The 22,174-nt window shown below is 30.4% G+C and overlaps 1 protein-coding gene across 1 annotated transcript in view; it reads right to left on the minus strand.

Moving 5' to 3' along the window:
• Nucleotides 1-15,442, minus strand: part of LOC108545405 (peroxisomal carnitine O-octanoyltransferase) — a gene marked incomplete at its 3' end in the record, with an annotated part of 42,820 nt that extends 27,378 nt beyond the window's left edge. The window contains exons 1-2 of the mRNA XM_017896991.1: nucleotides 15,406-15,442; nucleotides 12,703-12,794 (exon numbers count right to left, since the gene is read on the minus strand). Of these exons, the coding sequence (XP_017752480.1) occupies nucleotides 12,703-12,794; nucleotides 15,406-15,442 (129 nt within the window). The remainder of the gene's footprint in view (nucleotides 1-12,702; nucleotides 12,795-15,405) is intronic.
• Between the last annotated feature and the right edge of the window lie 6,732 nt (nucleotides 15,443-22,174).

Genomic DNA, 22,174 nt, shown 5'->3' on the forward strand with positions numbered 1-22,174 from the left:
GTACTGTACTCGGAATTAAGAATGGCAGTTGTCTGTTCTGAGAAGTTGTGATTTGTTTGTCAATAAGAAATGATAAGGTAAAATATTATAGAGAATAATGTAATACAAGAATTGGTAGATTTTACAGTGGGTTTTGTTATTATTAATTCTTATTACTTAGTATTATTATGGTGATTACTATTACTCTACTGGTATTATTATTTTTATTAGTTACTATAACAATATTACTATTAATTATTAAAGATACATACCAGTATTATTAATTATTATTGTTATTCTTGTTATTATTATAATAATTATTGATAGTTATATTATTACTAATAATTATTATGATATTACTATAGTTAATTATGATAGTACTGTCAATTATTGCTATTATTATTATTGCGTTGATTACTATGTTGTTATTAACCATTTATATTTATATTTGTCATTTATATGCAAATAGAAAATATGTTTTAGATTCTTGTAAAGAACATTTTTGTATTATATATTTCAAATTTCTGAAATTACAGAATATCTTGTATCACGTTATGGGATCCTTTCATATTACAGAATTATGGATATTATTTTAGATACCTATATCAGAAATTTCCTACAATTATGTTCTGTAAATGGTTCGTGATCCATTACATTCTGACAGAAAAATTCCTTAATTAATTCTACTGCTCGTAAGGTATCTCTCAAAGCGAAGGTCTATTTATCTCTTGGAATACCAATTAAGTAAAGTAGTCGATTACTTTTCGTCCAATGGTGCGTTTTAGCCATTACCCATTGCTTTTCATTTACGACTCCCATGTATAATACAATCCAACTCTGGAGAAACTCTTGCTAATTTCCCCTTTTCCCTTAATTTGAAAACTCGAATATCCATGCGTAATTATCCAGATACAATAGATTTAATGAAAAAGTAAAGTTAGTTAAAGTAACTTGGAAAATTTCGTTCCCAGTTACTTTGCGAAAATTCTGAGAATTAGGTGTAGGAGTACTAGTATAAGTTTAGAATCATATTTTACAAAATATGATTTTCCTTAAAATTTATGTTTTATAAATGTAAATTAAATTTATATTTTTCCTGGTACAGGTGATTTAATAAATTCACGAGTAAACTGCAAATGACTGTATGCAAATTTAAAAAAATACTACCATCCCAAAAATGGTAAATATAAATTTATCTAGTGACAAAATTCCCAACAGAGAGAACCATAGCACATTAGAAACCTTCACAAGTAACTAAAATCACAAAGCAACTAATTTAAGAAATTCTATCATCCCAAATAAATTAAATACAAATTTACTTAGCCACAAAAATTCTCAACAACGTATTAGAGGCCACCAGGAGAAACTAAAACCATAAAGCAATCAATCTAAACAGCGCTATCTACTGAAAAATAAAACAGAAAATTGACAGAATCGCCGACGATCCATCAAGAACGTGTTCTCAGATTTTCAGCTGTTCACGATAGCTGCACGTCCACGAAAAACCAAGTCATCAGGGATAATGATAAATACAGTCCACGTCATAATAGAGTGGGTAGCCCGTGGCAGATGGCACGTGACTCACGCGTGAACCACTCCCGTGATATACCCCGTGGGCCACCCCCATCGCAGCGATTCGTAAATAAATTAGCCTCTATCGGATCCCGAGATAACGCGTTATTTATGGTCAGCTCGTGACGGTGCACCCTTAGGAAAAAGTGGCAGGCCGCAGGTAGAGCTGATCGCTCGGCCAGCCTAATGCAATAGAAGGGATCGAGGCCCGCTATGTGGATCGGGGGTGCATTCAGGTAGAATAAGTGGACTTTGCGGTTCGGCGTTTAACGCCAACCATTTCCTTCTTTGGTCGCGTGCCGCGATTTTTCTCCTTCTTTTTTTCTTTTTTTAAGCTCCTATCTGATTTGGGGGATGGGAATAGGTTGGAAAGGTGATAGATAGGTGTTATAGATAGAGGTTTATAGATAAGGTTTAAGGTGGATAGATGGTTGACATTTATTGTTGAAGTAGTAGATGGTATTTATGGGATTTGGTCACATGTCAATTTTTCACATTTTTATTTAGATGTCTGTCAGATCGAGAGGATGTTGATAGATAAGGATTATGGTGAATAGATTGTTGTTACTTACTGTTGAAGTAGTAACTAATATTTATGGGATTTGGTCACATGTCAATTTTTCTCTTTTTCTATAAATTTCTATCTGATGAAAAGGATGTTGATAGATAATTATTATGATGGATAGATGGCTAATATTTACTGTTGAAGTAATAGGGGATATTTATGGAATTTTATCACATATCGGACATTCTTTTTCCTTTTTCGAAATTTTTATATGATCGATGAAATTGTGATAGATAACTATTATTATGTACATACATATATAGTTATATGTTTTTGAGGTAACAGGTTATATGTACAAGATTTGGTCTCATGCCATAATTTTCTTTCGTTTTCTTCAGTTTCTGTATAATTGAGAAAGTCTCAACAGATATGTGTCATGGTGGACACGTTGTTATTTATTACAGAACTTGATTATTTACTATAGAACCAACATGTAACATTTATGTAATTAAGTAGCTTGTTCTAGTGAATTTCGCCTCATTAATCATGTATAGTATCAAGCAATGTTAGTTTAGAATGTAGCATTAAAAGAAAATATGTAAATGTGTGTAAAAATGGTGATAAAAATATAAACCCCATAGATTATTATATCAACAACAAACCTGCCGTTTAAACGATTATATCCAAACTTTCATTAAAAATTATCATTTTCTCTTCTTTTCATTCATATCCATTCATTCATATCTCTTCTTATTACTACTGTCTCAACCAACAATAATAGAACTAGAAATTAATATAAAATATAAAAATTCAAGTTTCAATGAACTACCTTAGTCCCAAAATTTAAAAAAGTTCTCAAAACAGGATTAATCACCCTGCCCTAAGAACGACTCATATAAATTCCCATAATTCAATAGATAAATGGCAGTTGGCCAATAAGAGACACTTTAATTCACTTCTTACCCCGTATGCCGCTACAATCCTATCTACATCGTCATTCTGAAACACTCGATCGATCTTTTTCAATCTCCCACGCACCTAAACGCCACGGCCAAGATATCGAAAACTCCAACTCCGATTCCTCGTAAAAAATTACCCTTGGAGGGACTATGATCGACGTGTCTCGTGCAATCCACGCGAGCCAAAGGGAACGGAGGGGGAAATATATTCGGGAAAGCGTCACTTCCGATATTGCCCTTATATTAGATTTTTCATCGTATTTCATCGGGGTTAAGACGAGTCGGCGACGTTCTTTGATTTTACGTATCCCTCGTAGGGCAAGGCTCGGATTAGACGATTGCCTTTTTCGACGGGCAAGTATGGTAAAAAGAGAGGGGTGCACGGTCGAGTAACAGAGGTAGAAACAGGTCAGGATACGTGACCGTAGGGGCCTCTGGTATCGATCAGCAAACCAGGTGCACCACGCCCAGCTATTAATTAACAACTGTTCAAACAGCCACGATGAAACTTTTGGCAACACAGATACCGTGGATGTTCCACTTACAATGATGGAATGGTAATTTGTAGAGGAAGAGCAGAATACGAGGTACCTGTGAGGAGGATACTTAAGCTGTTCCAATTTGCTTAAACGAGTTAGGGTCTTGAAACTCTGATGATTGTAGAAAAGTTGAGTAGAAGACCAGTTTTATTTCTGAAGAATATTTCACTGGGAGCTATTGTAGTAATGGTTAACATAGATTTCGAATATATATGTGTTGATATAATAAACGAGCAACTAATCATTTTAAGATGTCTAGGGTGTAATCAGGATCGCTTATGGCCCAAATTCCTCACCACGAGTCAGACTCGTCGTTTTCGCTTATGGCACAAACTCCTTACCACAAGTCTCACTCGTGGTTATAGGCCAAAGGTGTGGTAATAGTTAACATAGATTTGGAATACATATGTGTTAATATAATAAAGGAGCGATGTCTGTAAGAAAGGGATGAGAGGGACAAGTATGCATGGGATGCCAATATCTAATGGACTCAGGTTATCGTGATAAATGAGTATGCGTATAATGATTGAAGTGTTGCGTGAATTGTGTATGTTCATGTAATGTATGAAAGTAGAAAGAACAAACCAGAGAGATTGGGCATAGGTCAGTTGTAATTGAGTTGAAATAGTGAAAATAGGTGTGAGCATGTGATTGCGAGAAATTAATTAGATTTATACTTTATATTTGTGTTTGATCATTTTTTGTAATTAAATAAAGAATTGTCCTTATTGTTATTGATATTTCATCCACCACTGACAGCTCTGTCCAGTTAACACTTGCGTTAGAAAGACATGCCACGCATGTCGTAATGCTTTTGTTGCAGAATCGCCAACGACGTGGTATACACGTCGTCAGGCAATTGTCATAGAAACACTGGACCGCTCTGGCAAACGCGTCTGTGAATTTTTTACTAGCGCAAGTGGTTAAGGCTCTAACGCAAGGATTGAAACTATTATTCCACTATGCATCAAGAAGTTAGAGTCTTGGGTTGCAAACAGTTATGAAGAAGTTAGACGATTGCTAATTTTATACTTTTTTAATCTTTTACTTAAAGCTAGATCCAGTTAAGGCTTCGATGCAAAAGAAGTAACTAAAGTACGAAGAAATTCGCATTATTGATGTATGTTGGAAGAAGTTAGTCTTAGGATCTTGATGGTTATAAAGGGGTTTAGTAGATGACTAATTTTAGTTCTTGAGAGTTTTTCATTCCAAGTTACGCCCAATTAAGACTTTAATGAGAGCAGCAAAACTGATATTTTTCCAGAATGTATGAAGAAGTTAAAGTCTTGAATTTCTGGTGAAGCTTAGATAAAGAAGTAGAGTTTATGGCCAATTTTATTTCTTGAACATCTTCCATTGGAAGCTACGTCCAATTAAAGCTATAATGCGAGGAATGAAACGGATATTATTCAAGAATATGTGAAAAAGTTAGAGTCTTGGGTTTCTAATGGCTATACAGACGTTATTTCATGAGAACCTTTAGAGCTAGGTTTGTCTAATTAAGGCTTTGGTGTGAGAAATGTAACATAAAAGGTCACCAATTACTGGGATTCCTGGTGACAAGATAAGAAGCATACCTATATAGATCTACACAAGGTCTACGAAAAGATAATTGATTTAAGGAATCGCTGATGTAGAGTTATTAAAGTTTTCAGAAGTACCAAAATGGAATTTTTGAGATTCTTCATTTAAGTTTGATAATTTACTTTAATCTACAATTCCTTTTATTTTTCTTTTTTATAAAATCATTACTGATCTTGTGAATATTGCGTTCATCTTGCATCGATCGCTCGCCGAACGGCGGCTATCTTACGTTAATCAATCGCAGAACGGCGGCCATCTCGTGCTAATCGGTCGTTGACTCACGGCCATCTTGTGTTCATCGATCGCAGACTCGAGGATCGAATTGATTTATTACATCGTGGAGACAACGATATTTTATTACAGAGATACCTGGCACGAGTGACGTCAATGCTGCGGCTTGATTAACTAAAATCTAGTTCATGGGATCGAACTCGCGACCTTTGACCCATCTTCTCAATTATGACGGCGATAAACGATAATTAGTCTGAGTTTTCATCTATTTTATTGCAATTTCTTCTTTCATTTTTTTATTCATCGTAATGAAGTGCAAATGGAGAGAACGAGAAGTATGAGGTTTTATTTCCATTATGTACATCTCTTCTTTAATTGCTCGAATTCATGCGCCAGGAATTTATGATTGCTGAATCTGATACAGCAATTTCTATCGCGAGAGCAGTTTCGATCGTAGATATCGGTGTGAATGCAGTTGTGCAGTTGGATTATAATTTATACGAGAAGCTTTATTTGGGAGATAAATGAGGGAATGCACAGAAATTTTTGTATATTGGCCATACTAATGAAGGACGAGTGTATTGATAAATTTATTTTATTCGAATTTATTTTCTTTTATCCTGGTTTAAATATTTTTTTCTTTCTTTTCTTCTATAGAGAAGTTATAAATGGTATGCATAATATAAAGAAATTTTTCCTCTGCAAGTTATGATAAATTTTATGACTCTAAATTTGTTAAGATTTAATAATAAAGTTGGTTTATTTAATTATAGTTGTACATTATGGTTACTGTATGTAAAATTGTGAGTTAAACTGTACAGTAGAATTTGTAGGCATTATAGATAAAGTTAAATGAAACGTTAATGTAAAATTATAATTCAAAATCATTCTTGATCATTTGAAATACCTATACTCATAAATTTAAGTATGCCTATTTTTTCCCTTTTAACATTATTTTCCTTTTATTTTACCATTAATATGTACATATACTACCATTTATTATATTCAATTTATTATAGTATATTATAATTATATAAATTATATAAAAATAATTATAATTATAGTTATATAATATTCGGTAATAAATACTGTAATAAAATAATATTATTAAATAAATAAAATTGGTAATATTAGAATATTATAATTTTGTTGGAATTAACAAAACGTTAAAATGTACTAATATTATTACTGAAGAAACTTAAATATTGAAAATCTGGATACCAGAAACTCTATTGTTTCAAATTATTGAACTGATTATGACCAATGAGTGAAAATGTCTGATATTTTGTAACCGGTACTAAATAATTGCTTTAGTTAGCAACATATTCCTAATTCCTTTCATTTACGTTAGAAATACTTAAGTACACCTCGCTAGCAAGTGATAATGGATGACTAACTGACGTAGGTTTATGTGTAACTCGAGTTATTCAAAGATGGTACAATCTGCATATTAATAATTTTACATTCTTTTTAAAAACCATTTTATAAAATAATTATAAAACAAAATAAATTGTATATTTAATTCTACACTTAAATTGTTATAGAAGAATATATAGAAATTCATAAATAATTTATTTTTTAAGAGTAGATGTTTGTAGAGAGAATTTAAATTTAAATAATTAAAAATAATTAAAATAAATAATTTAAAACGAGGTAAATAGAATGTTCATTATTCAGAAAATTTTTATGAAGGGACTGTAATGTAAACTCTTTCCAAATTTTTCAAATGGACTCTAAAAATATTATAATATAATTGCAAAGATATTAAACTCTAAAAATTGTTCAAAATTAATTTAATAATAGAAAATAAGTTTCAAAACACTATACATTAATTCCAATTAATTTTACATTTCTAAACATGAAAGGTATTTAAAATTCATCTTTGTGTCACATTTTGTTCACTTCTACTATCCCTTACTGTATAATTCTTTACAATAACGTTACAATTTTTAAAATCATAATTTACAATTTTTCACTATAATTAAAAATATAAATATGAAAGTTCCACAGTCTAAGTAATAAGTCTGAACATTTTCTTCTCTTACCAAAGTTTTTCAATTAGAAAAACCCACCTATTTTAACCAAGCAAAATTGATGAAATAAGTTGATTAAAATGAACCAAAATTAATAAAATTACTGAAATAACACTACCAAATATTCCAACGATAAGAAACATCAATGATATTTCCTTTTATACAATTGTAATTAAAATTTCATTACCACAAAGGAATTTTGAGAGGACAGTTAAAACGAGAAATGTCATAATCGTGAAAACAGATAAACGTAAGAAAAGTGCTAGTAACATGTAAGTAGCGAATTCACTTATTCCGTTGGCACGATCATGCGCTGTGCTGTTATACTGTAATCCACTTTGCCAACTCGTATAAAACTGTTCCCTGCATATTCACTACGCCAAAGACAGTGACACCTTATCGCATTTCTGGTAGAAGACGTATTTAAAATTCGTCAGCAAGAGTACCTGACATGGCAGAAAATGCTCTAGAAAAAGAAATTCAATACATTGTTTCAATTTCCAAGTGATTTCGAGTCTTCTGATATGAATCGAAGTATACGTCATCCGTGAAAAAATATCTGACCTGGATTGCTTTAATCTTGGAGTCATTGAATTTCAACTGAGTTCTATATCTGAGCCGTTCACTGCACAAATTGATTAACTCCATAAAACAAGAAGTGGAGAAATGCAATGAAATAATGTATGTTGTTTTTTAAAATTCCCTTTATAATTTAAATCGAAATAAATATCGTAGAATGCATAAATACAAATATAACTTTCATCTAACGGTATATAAAATTTATAAGAAAAAACAGCCAAAAGGTAATCGTTAGTAATGTTACCATTTTTATGTTACTGGAAGAGTTAATCGATTTAGCAAGTGGAAAAAGTAATAAATTTAAATTTTACTAAATTTTACGTAAATTCTGATAAGATGGCACTAAAAAATTCACCGTTATCATTCAGGGCTTGCCAGCGCATTTGAGTTGCATTATCGCAACGATTTACATTAGAGTACGGAGTTAATCAAAGTGACCTCTGAAATAAATTATTTATTATTCAGTGGCCAAAAAATTTTTGTCGTTTAATGGTGTTAATCTTAATTATCAGGGAAAGTTACTATAAATATAAAAAGTTATGACTATACATATGACTATACTATGCGCTTTGACACTTAAATTTAAGATTTTTCAAAAAGTGGAGTTAATCGATTTGTGCAGTGAACGGCTCATCTGACATAATATATCTCCTATTTGTACATATTTCTGGTGTGAAATAGCTAGATACGATATCAGAAAAGGTACTTGAAATTTCGAATAAATAAATAAATAAATAAAAGTAACAAGTTATTTACAATTTCTTTTGTAAATGTGAGGAAGAATTTAAAAACGAATACTTATTTTTATAAAGTCACGTTATCATGAAATAAAAATATAAAAATAAGCATTTCTATTAATGTTTTAGACAATAAAATTATTTTTAAATGTATTTTCGACTTTTACAAAGTTTGATTTTTAAAATATCGAAAATCGATAAAAGGATTTATTGGAACCTATTTTTCTTAAAAAAGAAAGGTTATAACATATTTGAATTATTATGTTAATTTTTTTTTTAAATATAATTATTTCCAATTTTTGAAAAACTTCTATATATAATATATTTAAATATTCTTTAATATATTTATCACGATCAATATAATTTTCTATAAAATTCCAAAGAAATAATTCCTTGATTTTATTCCTTTTACAAGGTTTGAGTTTTAAAATATCGAAAATCGATAAAAGAGTTCATTGAAACCTATTTTTCTTAAAAAAGAAAGGTTATTATAACATTTTTAGATTATTATGTTAATTTTGTTTTTAAATGTAATTACTTCCAATTTTTGAAAAATTTTTATATAAAATATTTAATATTCTATAATATGTTTATCACGAATAATATAATTTTCTATAAAATTCCAAAGAAATAATTCCTTGATTATCTTTTGAAACAAGTTTAAAATTCATTGGCTTAAAATATCATGCTGATTCAATATCCTTCCACAGTCGTTCAGTATTAAAATTATTCCTCTGATCATTCGGGAACAGTTCTATTTTGATTTATGTCACAGTGATTTATTCCGGACGGAATAATTTTGTAATATTCATTCACTCAAATATAGTTCATCGTCCTATCTATTTTCTGTGTCACAACGTACATTTATCCCTCCGGATATATAACGAGGAGCAAACTAAAATCGTACTTCAACGTCGACAAATTCGTCCAGAAATCCTGAATTATTTAGTCGACACGAAGCTGCCTTTTTTCCTGGATATTCCGGACAGTTTTCCAGGAGTTCCTGGGTAAACTTTCCGTACACAATTTCCTGCTTCACGAACATTGTCAAATCGTGTTATGCGCCCTGTCCTATTATTTTTCTCGACAGCCGGATGAATTCGTTCATGAATCTCAGAACTAGCTGAATTTATCACTCCAATCCGAACGTCAGTTTCCAGTAATATCATTTTTGATATTTATTTCTCGAGTGATACATTTTTCTAATAACTTCGATTCCTGCAGATAAATTATCGACGAAGATAGTTGGTCCAACTGCAGATAATTCCACGAATAATTTTATTTTTATCACTTTCTTTTAGAACGAAGAATGGTTGAATGGTTTAGTGTCTGAGCCCAAATATGGAATTTTTACAGGAAGAATTTTGAAAAAGATATGAAATTTGCGAGAAAAGATGAACGTAGGTAACAAAGTTATTGAAAATAAGATACGTCTTAACGTGTATATAAAAATCATTCTCTTAGGAGAAATAGATATATCTTTGACCTATGCACCGAAGAGATTTCAGGAATCCCCTAATTCTTATATAAGAATTAGTGAACCATTACGAGCTGCAATTGCATACCCTTTTTCTTCACTCTAATTTTGATTGTCTACGCGAACAATCAGAATACTTGAGATATACCTTCCTTAGGATAGAATAAAGATAATTATAAAATAAAGATAGTTATTTCTTTTTACCCATAATCCCAATGAAAGTAAAGATAAAATATTTTTAAATTTTGGTTTGTCTTGTATTTATAAACTAAAATGGTAACTAACTGGTAATTATATTGTGGGGTGGATGCGGGAGGGATTCTTGGTGTGGTGGTGGTGTTAGAAGGAACGAAAGCAAAAGGAAGGGATGCGTTTCGTCCTGGGCCAGCTAGTGGACTCATTGATAAGGCTACCTAGCAGGCTCTGCCTTAAACAAGAAGTCTGAAGATTCTATTTGTTGCGGCCCTAGGACCGCAATGTCCCAGGTCAAATGGAAGACTGGTTTATGTCCTTATTGTCAGTGTCCCTTGATTTGTATATACTCTTCGTCATCTAACCACCGCCTGGGTAAACCGTAACAGGGACCCAAATTATTTAAAGTTCCACCACCACAGAATGACACACATTCATCTCTTACATCTTATACAGATCAATCAGCAGACAGACGAACCTTATAAAACCACCGACAAGGCATTCACAAAGAGATTCTTCCTAAAAACTCTATCACGACCATACTATCATCATCGAGACCCACTAACAACTCAGCGCAGGAAACAGTTTACTATAGAACTCTCTGTAGTTCAACCATAATCAGGCTTAGCTCTATCAATTTAGAGTAGGTCGCATCCCAGCAACATTGCCGCAGCAGCGTAAACGGGCCTTCGGGATGCAACACTATTATATTATTCTATTCTATTAATATTAGATTATAATATATTATATTTATCTATTATATAATTCTAATATATAATAATAATAATATAGGAAACTTGTGAGATGGTCCTCGAAGCCCCGTTCAAGTAGGAATGCATCTATTAGCGAATAATGGAAATTTTGTCGTGAGCCCCTGAGCCTACCATTTAAAAAGTGGATGGTAGTAAAAGTTAATGGTGTTAACTCGATATGAAAACAGTTCTGAAATTTCGAGGAACAGAAGGATTGCAGAACGGAAGATATATCGTGGACCTTGATCTCCCTACGATAAATATTATCCACCCTCGGTCGCGTTGGTAACGAGATCGTATCTGACGGCGTTGCGTGTCATTTGCATATTTCAGCCGGAGGCGTCTGGTAGATCCTCGCTTTCGGCAATCCGAATGCAGGAGGGTGGTTCGATTTACATTTCGGTATCGGAACGGCGCTGTTACCCCAAGGTGGCTAACGTGGATCAAGCAGAGTGACAAGAGTAAACAACGTTTACGCGACTCTCACGTGGAGGAGACGTTGCTTTGTAATTAGATTTGCAAGATTTGCAGAATGTTGGTGAAGTGAGCAAACTGTATTATGTCAAAGATTACTTTTTCTTTTTTTTTTGTAACATGTTCCAGTAATTTGCAGATTGTTGATGAAATGATCATACTGCATTGTATAGTAAATTACTTTTATTTTTTTCCTGCATGATGTTCCAATGATTCGCATATTGTGATGAGGTGATCAAATTGCATAGTACAATAAATTATTTTTCTCTTTCCTGCATGGTATTCCGATGATTCGTAGATTATTGATGAGATGATCAAATTGTATTGTATAGCAAACTATTTTTATTTTTTCCTGCATGATATTCCAATGATTTGTAGATTACTGATGAAATAATCAAATTGCGTTGTATAATAAATTATTTTCTTTTTTCCTGCATTGTATTTTTTGTATTTAAAATTTTTTACAAGATGTTTCGATTATTTATAGACTGTTGACGAAGTGATTAATTTCACTGTGCCGTAAATTATGTTTTTGTAAGACATTTCAATAATTTGTAAAATGTTAATTGGGTGATTAATTGTATTATATTGTAAAATATTTTGTTATCACTATCTATTACACAGCAGGATTTGATTGATTAATGTCAATAGTTGATAGTTGAAGAATTAAGTAAAACATAAAAAGAGGCAAATGGATACATGGTATTAGGTTATTCCTATTTGACGTATCATATGTAATTAAATTTATTGTATTGTATTGCATAAGCTTCCAAATAAATTATTGCAAAAATAAATCTGTTCATAATGCCAATTTAAACGATTTCAATAATTCATATTTTATTAATTATGGAAGAAAAAATTACAAAATTCGAAATAAATTTATTTTCCATGAAAACTGGAAGATGTAGTATTTTCCTCCTGTTTATTTAGTATAGTAAGAAGTATTTAAATCTTTCCTTTAAACAACGTTGTACTTTCATACGTGTTTCCTTTTATCAATATTTCTGTTAGTAGTTTAGTCGAGGTAAACATTAAGACCATCGTCTCCGCGAGTTTCTTTAACAAAGAATAAACATTGCGACGACTTACCCTGGCAGGACTTGGCGAACTGTCCCTGGAGAGACTGCCGAGAGTCACCAATAAACGACGCGAAGCCCCCAACACTGAAGCCCGCCATCCCTCTGAAAAAATAAATACAGAAGCATGTTATTTATTGTACGACATTTTTGGGAGGTTTATACGACACGGTATTTGCTTTAAAGGACTTAAAAGTTTTTAATTATTTCTTATTTTCCAGGTATACCTACACACACACATGAAAATATACGAACGTTTACATATTCTATTCTTAACATGTGATATATACAAGTTAACTTCTTGCCCTATGTCTTACAAAAAGAGTACAAGACCTTCGGGTCATTGATTTAGTTGAAACTTTGCAGGTTTGTAGATTTTCCATATAGATGTTAGTGGTGGATGAAATATTAATAACAATAAGATCAATTCTTTATTCAATTACAAAAATGATCAAATACAAACAGTTATATTTGGCCCGATTTCATTACCACGAATTTACCTCACACGATAATGGAGGCGAAGGTGTAAATTGAGATATTTGAAACGATAATGACGTTCTTAGTAAGAAGGAAGTATCAAAATTATAGCAATAAAATTAAAAATAATTCAGTAATATGTATAGGATTCACAATATATTAATTAGAAATATGTTCCATTGGTTGATCGTAAAAAATATTCGAAAGCATTATATATTTGTTAAAAGTATCTTTAAATAAAAAGTAAGAAGTTTCAATGTTGCGTTGATTCATGTTTTATTGCTTATGATGGTCCTAAGAGGAGTTTCCACTAAACTCACTAGCGCCACCACGACCTGTATCTCGAATGAGTAGACTTTAAATATCGTATATATCGTTGAGTCATTTTTTAATTTTATATGCATAATGTGGGTATTTTTTTGTTACTATATCTACCATATCGTTGTAAACAATTTAATTTGACGTATGTGTATAATGATTGCAAATTATTTGGAGAATAAGGATCTCTGAAGTTGTGTAATTCATAGGTCATTGACTTACAACTAATACGGTATGATTTGTAGTTATTAAAATTTTAATACAACAGAATATTGATATTAATAACATTTCCTATTAGAAATATTAACATTGATGAAATTTACTGAAAGGACTATTAATACTAGCAAAATTTGTTGAAAGAAATATTAAAGCTACTAAAATTTGTTAATAGAAATATTAATATTAATAAAATCTATAGTCTGAAATATTAATACTGATTAAACTTATCCACAGAGATGTTAATATCAATAAAATTTTGAAATATTTTAATAGAAATTACGATATTCATAACATTAATAGTGTGTTGTGGACAAAATAAACACACAATTCTATATAAGTAAGTAACTATTATTTAATAAATAATTTGATTGCATTATAGCAGTACATAAATGGGAGAAACATAATTAACTTGGCAATTTAATATTGTTAATTCTCACAGTAAAAAATTTTTCATAAATTTCCAGTACTAGTTTTCTTAATAATATTCAGTAATATATATTAATATATTATAAATATAAATATGTAGAATGAATATAAAATATTAATTTCAATAACTGTTAAAGCACTATACGAATATTAAAATTTCAAAAATTTCTTTGCTTTATCTCGTACAATAAATCATATCAAAAGATGTATAACATCCTACTTGTTCTTCAGTTCAAAATTAAGGGGAAGATGGGGAGGGAAGATATGGCAATGTGCCTCCGTGAACAAACTGCTTAGGCGAACCCACGTTAAACTACTTTATTATGTACACGAGTACACGTATAGCCTCCTACGACTCGTAACTTTTCTATTTATTATTGAATTCGTGACAAAGTATGACTAAAGTAAAATACACAGTATATAATGAATTATTAATGCCATAATTGACCAAAGGTTCGCTGTCATAGCAGTAACTGAATATTAAATTTCGAAAAATATAGTTTATTTATACCAATTATTTGCTTTTGAAGAAATACTCCTATTTTTATAATAAAATACAAATATTTGTAATAATATATCCTTAATTTTATAATAAAATTAAAATAAAATAAGAGATAGAAAATTTAATTCTTTATGATTTATCACAATTTACTTGAAATTTACTCCGCGAATTCAAACAAGAAATGAAATATAAAATGCAATATGAGAATAAAATATAGTTTTAAAATATAGTTTTAAAATATAGTTTAAAATTTTTATATTTTATAAGCGAAATTCTCCCCATTTATTTTACTTATACATATTAAAACCGAATATGTAATATTTTTTAAAAATCTTATATTCAAACCAAACAATTCTCTTGTCAGAGAAGTATTATTCCTCCATTATACATATAATATCAAATTAAAATTTCTAGCAGCAAATAAAATTGTTTTACTTAAATTAATTACGTTAATTAAATTTTTTAATTCCAAGCAGAAAATATGCATCAGGTAGCGCATATCATAGACCCCCATAATAAGAGTAATTAACCCATAAAATAAACCCTTGGTTTAATATAAATTAATATTTCTCAAATTCTATTCCACGATATTCTTCATTCACCGGCACAAAAATTTCTTTCGCTAATAAATAATTTTAAATGCCCATTTAACGTGCAAAATTTTCTAAATCTCGTCTTAATAATACACTGCAACGATATTTAACGACCACCAACAGTCAGTTCCGAAACCCATAGAACGACCTAACACGTATCCTATCGCACGGCGATACTTACCCAAACGATCTGTTTTATCGCGTCGAATATTTACCATCGTGTGGCATAATGCGAATAAGAAAGCAGAATACAATATTGGTAGGGGAGCAATGACAGGGTAAGCCGCAGGGGAGTTTCATATTGCTGGATTAAGCGTTCAACTTCCACCTTCGACTCTGTTTCCTTCGCCGATGTCTTAAGCCTGGACCTGCTAAGTTATGGTCGCGACTTTCATTAAACGGCCGGATGACGGATCGCTTTGTCTCGTTTAGATTACGGTCGGCCATGAAAACGGATTTAATCATCACGGGAACACCCGATATTTGGTAGCCACCACCGCGCAAACTGATAAGATTCGTTTATGATATCGTCAAAATGTGTCTTTATGGGGTTGGAGTAATTAAAGAGAATTGTTTTCGTGATTGATGAGACTGGAAAAGCTTTTAGAAATAAAAGAATGATTAGCGTGTATTATTTTTGGCATTCGTTGTTTCGTTCCTTTTGTTCGGGTGATTATTCACTGTAATTTAAGGTGTGAATGAAAGTATTGGGGTGGAAGGTGATAGGAGATGATTGTTTGGATAAAAATAGATTAGAAATGAAGAATACAATTTTTCTGTTTGGCGCTTTGTTTTCGAGAAAATCAAGTTTGAAATTTTGGTGGTTGTGGTCTCTATTTGGATAGCTAAAATATTTAATTCACAAATTTAATTCATCATTTTTGATAAAACCTTTCTTTATGTCTTCTTGCGTGTAATAATTTATATACTGTATAGATTTCGTATATAAAAATAACAGATATTACAGTATTGTTCAAAACATTGTAATTTAGATATAATACATGCATGTACACCCCATGAATATTCGAAATCGATTTTCTCAAAAACTAAGCTTTGGATGAAAAGATTTCATTCATTCTAATTTCATTCTTTCATTTTTCATTTATTTTTGGAAGAATTATTGATTATCTCCTTATATATTAATTATTAATTGTTAATAAATTAGATAAATATAACAATGAAATTTGGAAGACAGAAAAATTAGTCAAGAGGCATTTTGTTAGAAAATTATACTCATTTTCTTAATACTATGCTATGAGGGTGCTATTTTACTATTTTTCCAATTGTTTAATTTATTCGTCCATTTTTTATTTAATTTACCACGAATTCTGCAGTGATAAAATTCAATTACCATGAATCACCGTAAAATTATTAATCATGAATAGATTGATTTAATCATTAAAATATAGAACTACTCGATAATTGATTATATTTTAATTATAATACAATAACATATTTATGATTTATTAGAAATCAAATGCAGAGATTTAATTAATAATTGAATTTGTATTTAATATGCACGAAATTGATGAAGATGTGATTACAGGAAGAAACATGAAACGCTATTACAGCTGTGCAATAGGATACGCTATAAATAATTATTATTTTCTTATTTTCGTTCATTTTACGCAAACGTATTAAAAAAATTGTTAAATTTTTATCCAGGCACAAACGTCTATCATTGTTCCTATTGTTTTAATCTACCACCTTTGATCAAAAGTAATTGACCAGAAGATAGTAATTATATATTCCTTTGTAGATTACACTGCATTCGTAACGAAGTACAAGTCTTGTAAAACTTAAAACAACAAGTTACTCTTCCACAGTATGTAAATTATACTGTACATTCCAAGCTTCTGCATAAATAATTTAGTACAATGTTCACTGCATCAAACCTCGCAATCCTTTGTGAAAAGCTAAAGTATATTGGAAAATAAGAAATATTGCTCTTTTACCAGAAACATTATTCTTTTCCTTGGCTACTTTCGAACAAAACTAAAAATTTTATTCACGAAAGAAAATAAGACAAGAAAAGAAAATTCAGAAGCTCGTTTCAACAAGAGAAAGAAAATATTTTTACTCGTCATGAAGAATCTTGAAAATCGAGAATTTTTGGAAAAGCACTGTTTTCCTAGTTCATTTTCACATCCCCGAGAAAACGGAGAAAGAAAAATCGGAGAGTCGTTTCAACGAAATAAAAGGAGATATTTTTATTCATAACGCAATCTCTGAAAAATTGAATATTTCTTAAGAATTAATTTTTTGGTCAATTGTTGTCACATTTAAGAGAGAAAGAAAATTCAGGAAAACTCGTTTGGACGAAGAAAAGGAAATATTTTCGTTCAACATTCGTGATCTTGAAAAATTACTTCCATCTTCGATTTTATACTGACAAGAAGTAGTGCAAAGAGAGAAAATTGAAATTCTCGTTCCTGGGAGAAAAAGGTTATTTTTCCATTCGAAAGCACCATCTTGACGAATGACTTTCCTCTTCGACTATTTTCACATTCATAAGAAGATACGTAGGAGAAAAGGAAGCAGTTTCATCCTCTTCCATGTATTTTCATATTTATCATAAATAAAATAAAAGAAGAAAGTTCAAAAATTCGTTTAAACGAAGGAAAAATAATTTTTTGTTCAACATAGCAATTTAGAAAAATTACTTCTTCCTTCTTTAATTCTTAAAATAAAGAAAAATGTTCGAAAATCCGTTTAAAGGAAGAAAGGATCATTTTTTTGTTCGATACAGCAATTTTGAAAAATTACTTCTTCCTTCTTTAATTTTATATTAACACAAAGTACCATAAAGAAAAAATTTCTAACACTCATTTAACTCAAAAAAAAAAAGAAGAAAAAGAACGAAAAAGGAGATAAAACTTTTTTTTCATTTTCACTCAGAAACTTATTTACATATAAAAAAAAAACAAATTCTGAAACTCATTTGGGCAAAAAGAAAAAGAACTTCTAAAACTCGTTTGGATAAAAAAAGAACGTCTCTTCATTGGGCAGCACAAATTTAATAAAAGCCTTTTCTTTTCTCGTGTATTTTCACATTCGCAAGGCATAGAATAAACAAGGAAAATTCTGAAACTCATTTGGACAAAAAAAGAAAAATTTTTAAACTCATTTGGATAAAAAAAGAACGTCTCTTCATTGGGCAGCACAAATTTAATAAAAGTCTTTTCTTTTCTCGTGTATTTTCACATTCGCAAGGCATAGAATAAACAAGGAAAATTCTAAAACTCATTTGGACAAAAAAAGAAAAATTTTTAAACTCGTTTGGATAAAAAAAGAACGTCTCTTCATTGGGCAGCACAAATTTAATAAAAGCCTTTTCTTTTCTCGTGTATTTTCACATTCGCAAGGCATAGAATAAACAAGGAAAATTCTGAAACTCATTTGGACAAAAAAAGAAAAATTTTTAAACTCATTTGGATAAAAAAAGAACGTCTCTTCATTGGGCAGCACAAATTTAATAAAAGCCTTTTCTTTTCTCGTGTATTTTCACATTCGCAAGGCATAGAATAAACAAGGAAAATTCTGAAACTCATTTGGACAAAAAAAGAAAAATTTTTAAACTCGTTTGGATAAAAAAAGAACGTCTTCTCATTCGACAATACAAATTTAACAAAAGCTTTTTTATCTCGTATATTTTCACACTCGCAAGGAATAGAATAAATAAAGAAAATTCAGAAACTTATTTGGACAAAAAAATTTTTTTTGTCACTGTATAATAGAATCTTGATGAAAGATTTGTATCTCTATTTTTGCATTCGCAAAAAGTAAACTCGATAAAGAAAATTCCTAAACTCGTTTGGACGAAGAAAATGAAAGTTTTTCGTGCGATAACGCGATAAGGCAGCCTCCGTGATCGCTCACAATTACAGGCATAAATTCATAAGCCGTAATAATAATAAAGTTACGGCATAAAACTAGACAGTGGGAAGAGAGAAGGAGAGATTGCAACGTGGCCACCAGCCGGCCGCCGGATTAATAAATCTCAATTACGCGAGTTAATACCGGGGGCAATTCTCTCCCCTGGCGTTCGCGAGGAACCGGATACGAGGGTGAAGGCATTTCTATCGGGCATTGTCGCTGGAACAATGACGATGACGATTCTGCGGAACCGCCTTCGCTTGTGTAAAGTGCGGTCGCAACGTCGTTGAAATTTATCGCAGTTTACTGATGGGCACCCCTCTTGTTAACGGCCTTTCGTGAAACGTCATGAAAAGCCGATTAAACGTTATTTCTTTTTTACATATTGTAGACAGACGGATTGGTGGTGGTGCATATATTTATTTAATAACGATACATATTTATTAAACGATTGCTTAGAACCGTATTTTGTAGTTCTTAACCCATTTGCATCATTAAACGGAATAATCCGTACCCCATAACTGTGGTAATAGTTACATAGATTTTTATGAAAAGTAAAAATAATAAAAATTGTTTACTATTGTATTTCCTAATCTACATACCATGAATATTATATAAATACATAAGAATTCTGTCTTTCTTTCTTAATTACTTCAAACAAATATAATCTCATCTTTTCTACCCTCAGGCTCATGAGTTAATCTTAATTATACATTATATAATATTATAATGTATATATATTATTATCATAGTAAACAATTACAGATATTATAATAAATAATTGACTTTCGTCGAAGCAGAAACATAGTTATATTATATCATCCATTTATATGCAGCATACCAGTTAATTAATGTCATCCATGTACAGGATGTCTCAGCAAGGGTAATACAAATGGGACGGGGGTGATTCTACGTAAAAAGACAAATCGAAAATGAAGAATGAAATTTTTCCATTTGAAGCTTCGTTATCGAGAAAATCGCCTTTGAATATTCATTGAGTATGCGTGCACTTAACTTTGGCAAAGGAGAATGGACCATAAGAATACCACCCTAGTCGGTGAATATTCAAAGTCGATTTTCTCGATAACGAAGCTTCGAATGGAAAAATTTTATTCTTTATTTTCGATTCGCTTTTTCACGTAGAATCACCCCCTTCCAGGTTATACCACAGATATTGATGTATCGATGATCTATCCATCTAAGCCATAGTCCAATACATACTCGGTGAATATTCAAAGTGGATTTTATCAAGAACGAAGCTTCGAATGGAAAAATTTTATTCTTTATTTTGATTTTCTTTTTCACGTAGAATCACCCCCTCTTCGGTTGTCCTACCGTTACTGGGACATCCTATTGATATATCTAGTTTTAAATGTAGATTTCATTTATTTAATTTCTCGTGGATGTTTATTGTTCATTATTTAAGCAGTTTGCCGGATGCATTTCGATTTATGGAGTATCATATGTATTGCGTGATAAATTTAAAATCATGTATTTAATTGTGATATATGGACTGAAAGGGTTTGTATTATTTTCAGTAATAATTTTCTTAATAATTTTCGCGATGGGTATAATTAATTGATTACATGTTTAATATAATTTAATGACAAATTAATTATGTAATATGCATAATGATATACATAATAATAATATAATAGGAATAATATATAATAATGTAAGATTATACAATGTCAATTAATTATATGACAAATATTAAAATAAAATTATACACCTGACTAATAATAAATAATAAATATAATATTGTTCTTCTAATTCCTTCTTATATTTCAATTTTATATAATAAAAGAATTTATTTTTTAACTTTTATTATTATTATTATTTAGCTCCTTAAAATAATTTCCTTATAATTTTTCTAAATATTCTTTTGCACAATGCTAGTTTTGATAGAACTAATTGCAAGACTAAAGAGTATTCGATCTTCTAAGGTATGCCATTTTTATGCAATTTAAAATAATTATGAAGATATTTACACACTATTATTGATCGATAATAACCAAATTATTTTGTTGATAACAATATTATAACGTATATGTTTCATTTGGAATTAACAAACAATTGTCAACTTTTAAGATTTAATAAAATTTGTAATTAAACTGTATTAATCTAATCTTTTCTGAACGAGATTGCAATCATACAAGAATATACCTTGAAAGAACAAATCTTTAGTTAAAAACCTCAGTATAAAATCAGATAATTTGCTGCGAGGAAAATTGAGAAGAGAGTCCAAAGCGAATTACTATGTCTATAGCTTATGTATACATAGAAACGTATCTAGAATGATAAAAATACCTGTTCTGTAGTTTGCAGACATGCGTTTGAAAAAGGCTTCGCTTACACACTTAAAAAAGTTTATAAAACTAAAGCTATTAATAAAACTAAATCAATAAAAGAATCACAGAAATAGAACAAGAAAAATAATAAAAATTTATCAATAATGGACCTATAAAGCAACCTAAAAGAAGCAACAATGAAACTATAATAACAAAATAAAAATAAATAATAACGAAGTAATAATTTTACTTTTTACATTCTTATCATTGAAATATTTCCCATACACGGTATATCATAAATGCTGTTCCTAAAGCAGTAAATATCTTCATACAAGTAAAAGTAAAAGTTTTCTAACACGAGGATCCAAAAATAATAATTATACACTCGCAAATATTATTAACAAAATTTCGCCAAAATTAAAATTATTTTGTAAACTCTCATCATTGAAGTATTCCTCATACACAGTGCATCATAAATCCTGATCCTGTAGTATTAAAAATCTTCACCAACATACGGATCCAAAATGATAATTAAAACATACGCAAATATTATTAACAAAATTTCCCCAAAATTCAAATTAGTTTTTAAATTCTCAAGATTATAATATTCATCGTATACAGTGCATCATAAACACATACTGTAGCAGTAAAAGTTTCCATCAACACCAGTATCCAAAACAACAATTATACATTCACAAATATTATTCATAAATTCCACGAAGATGAAAACTTCGCATAAGTTGCGAAATAAACTCACAAGCAGAATCGAATTTGAATCTTTTG

The sequence above is a fragment of the Eufriesea mexicana genome, unplaced genomic scaffold (genome assembly GCF_001483705.2).
Source record: "Eufriesea mexicana isolate 0111107269 unplaced genomic scaffold, ASM148370v2 scaffold442, whole genome shotgun sequence".
In the NCBI taxonomy this organism is placed as follows: Eukaryota; Metazoa; Arthropoda; class Insecta; order Hymenoptera; family Apidae; genus Eufriesea; species Eufriesea mexicana.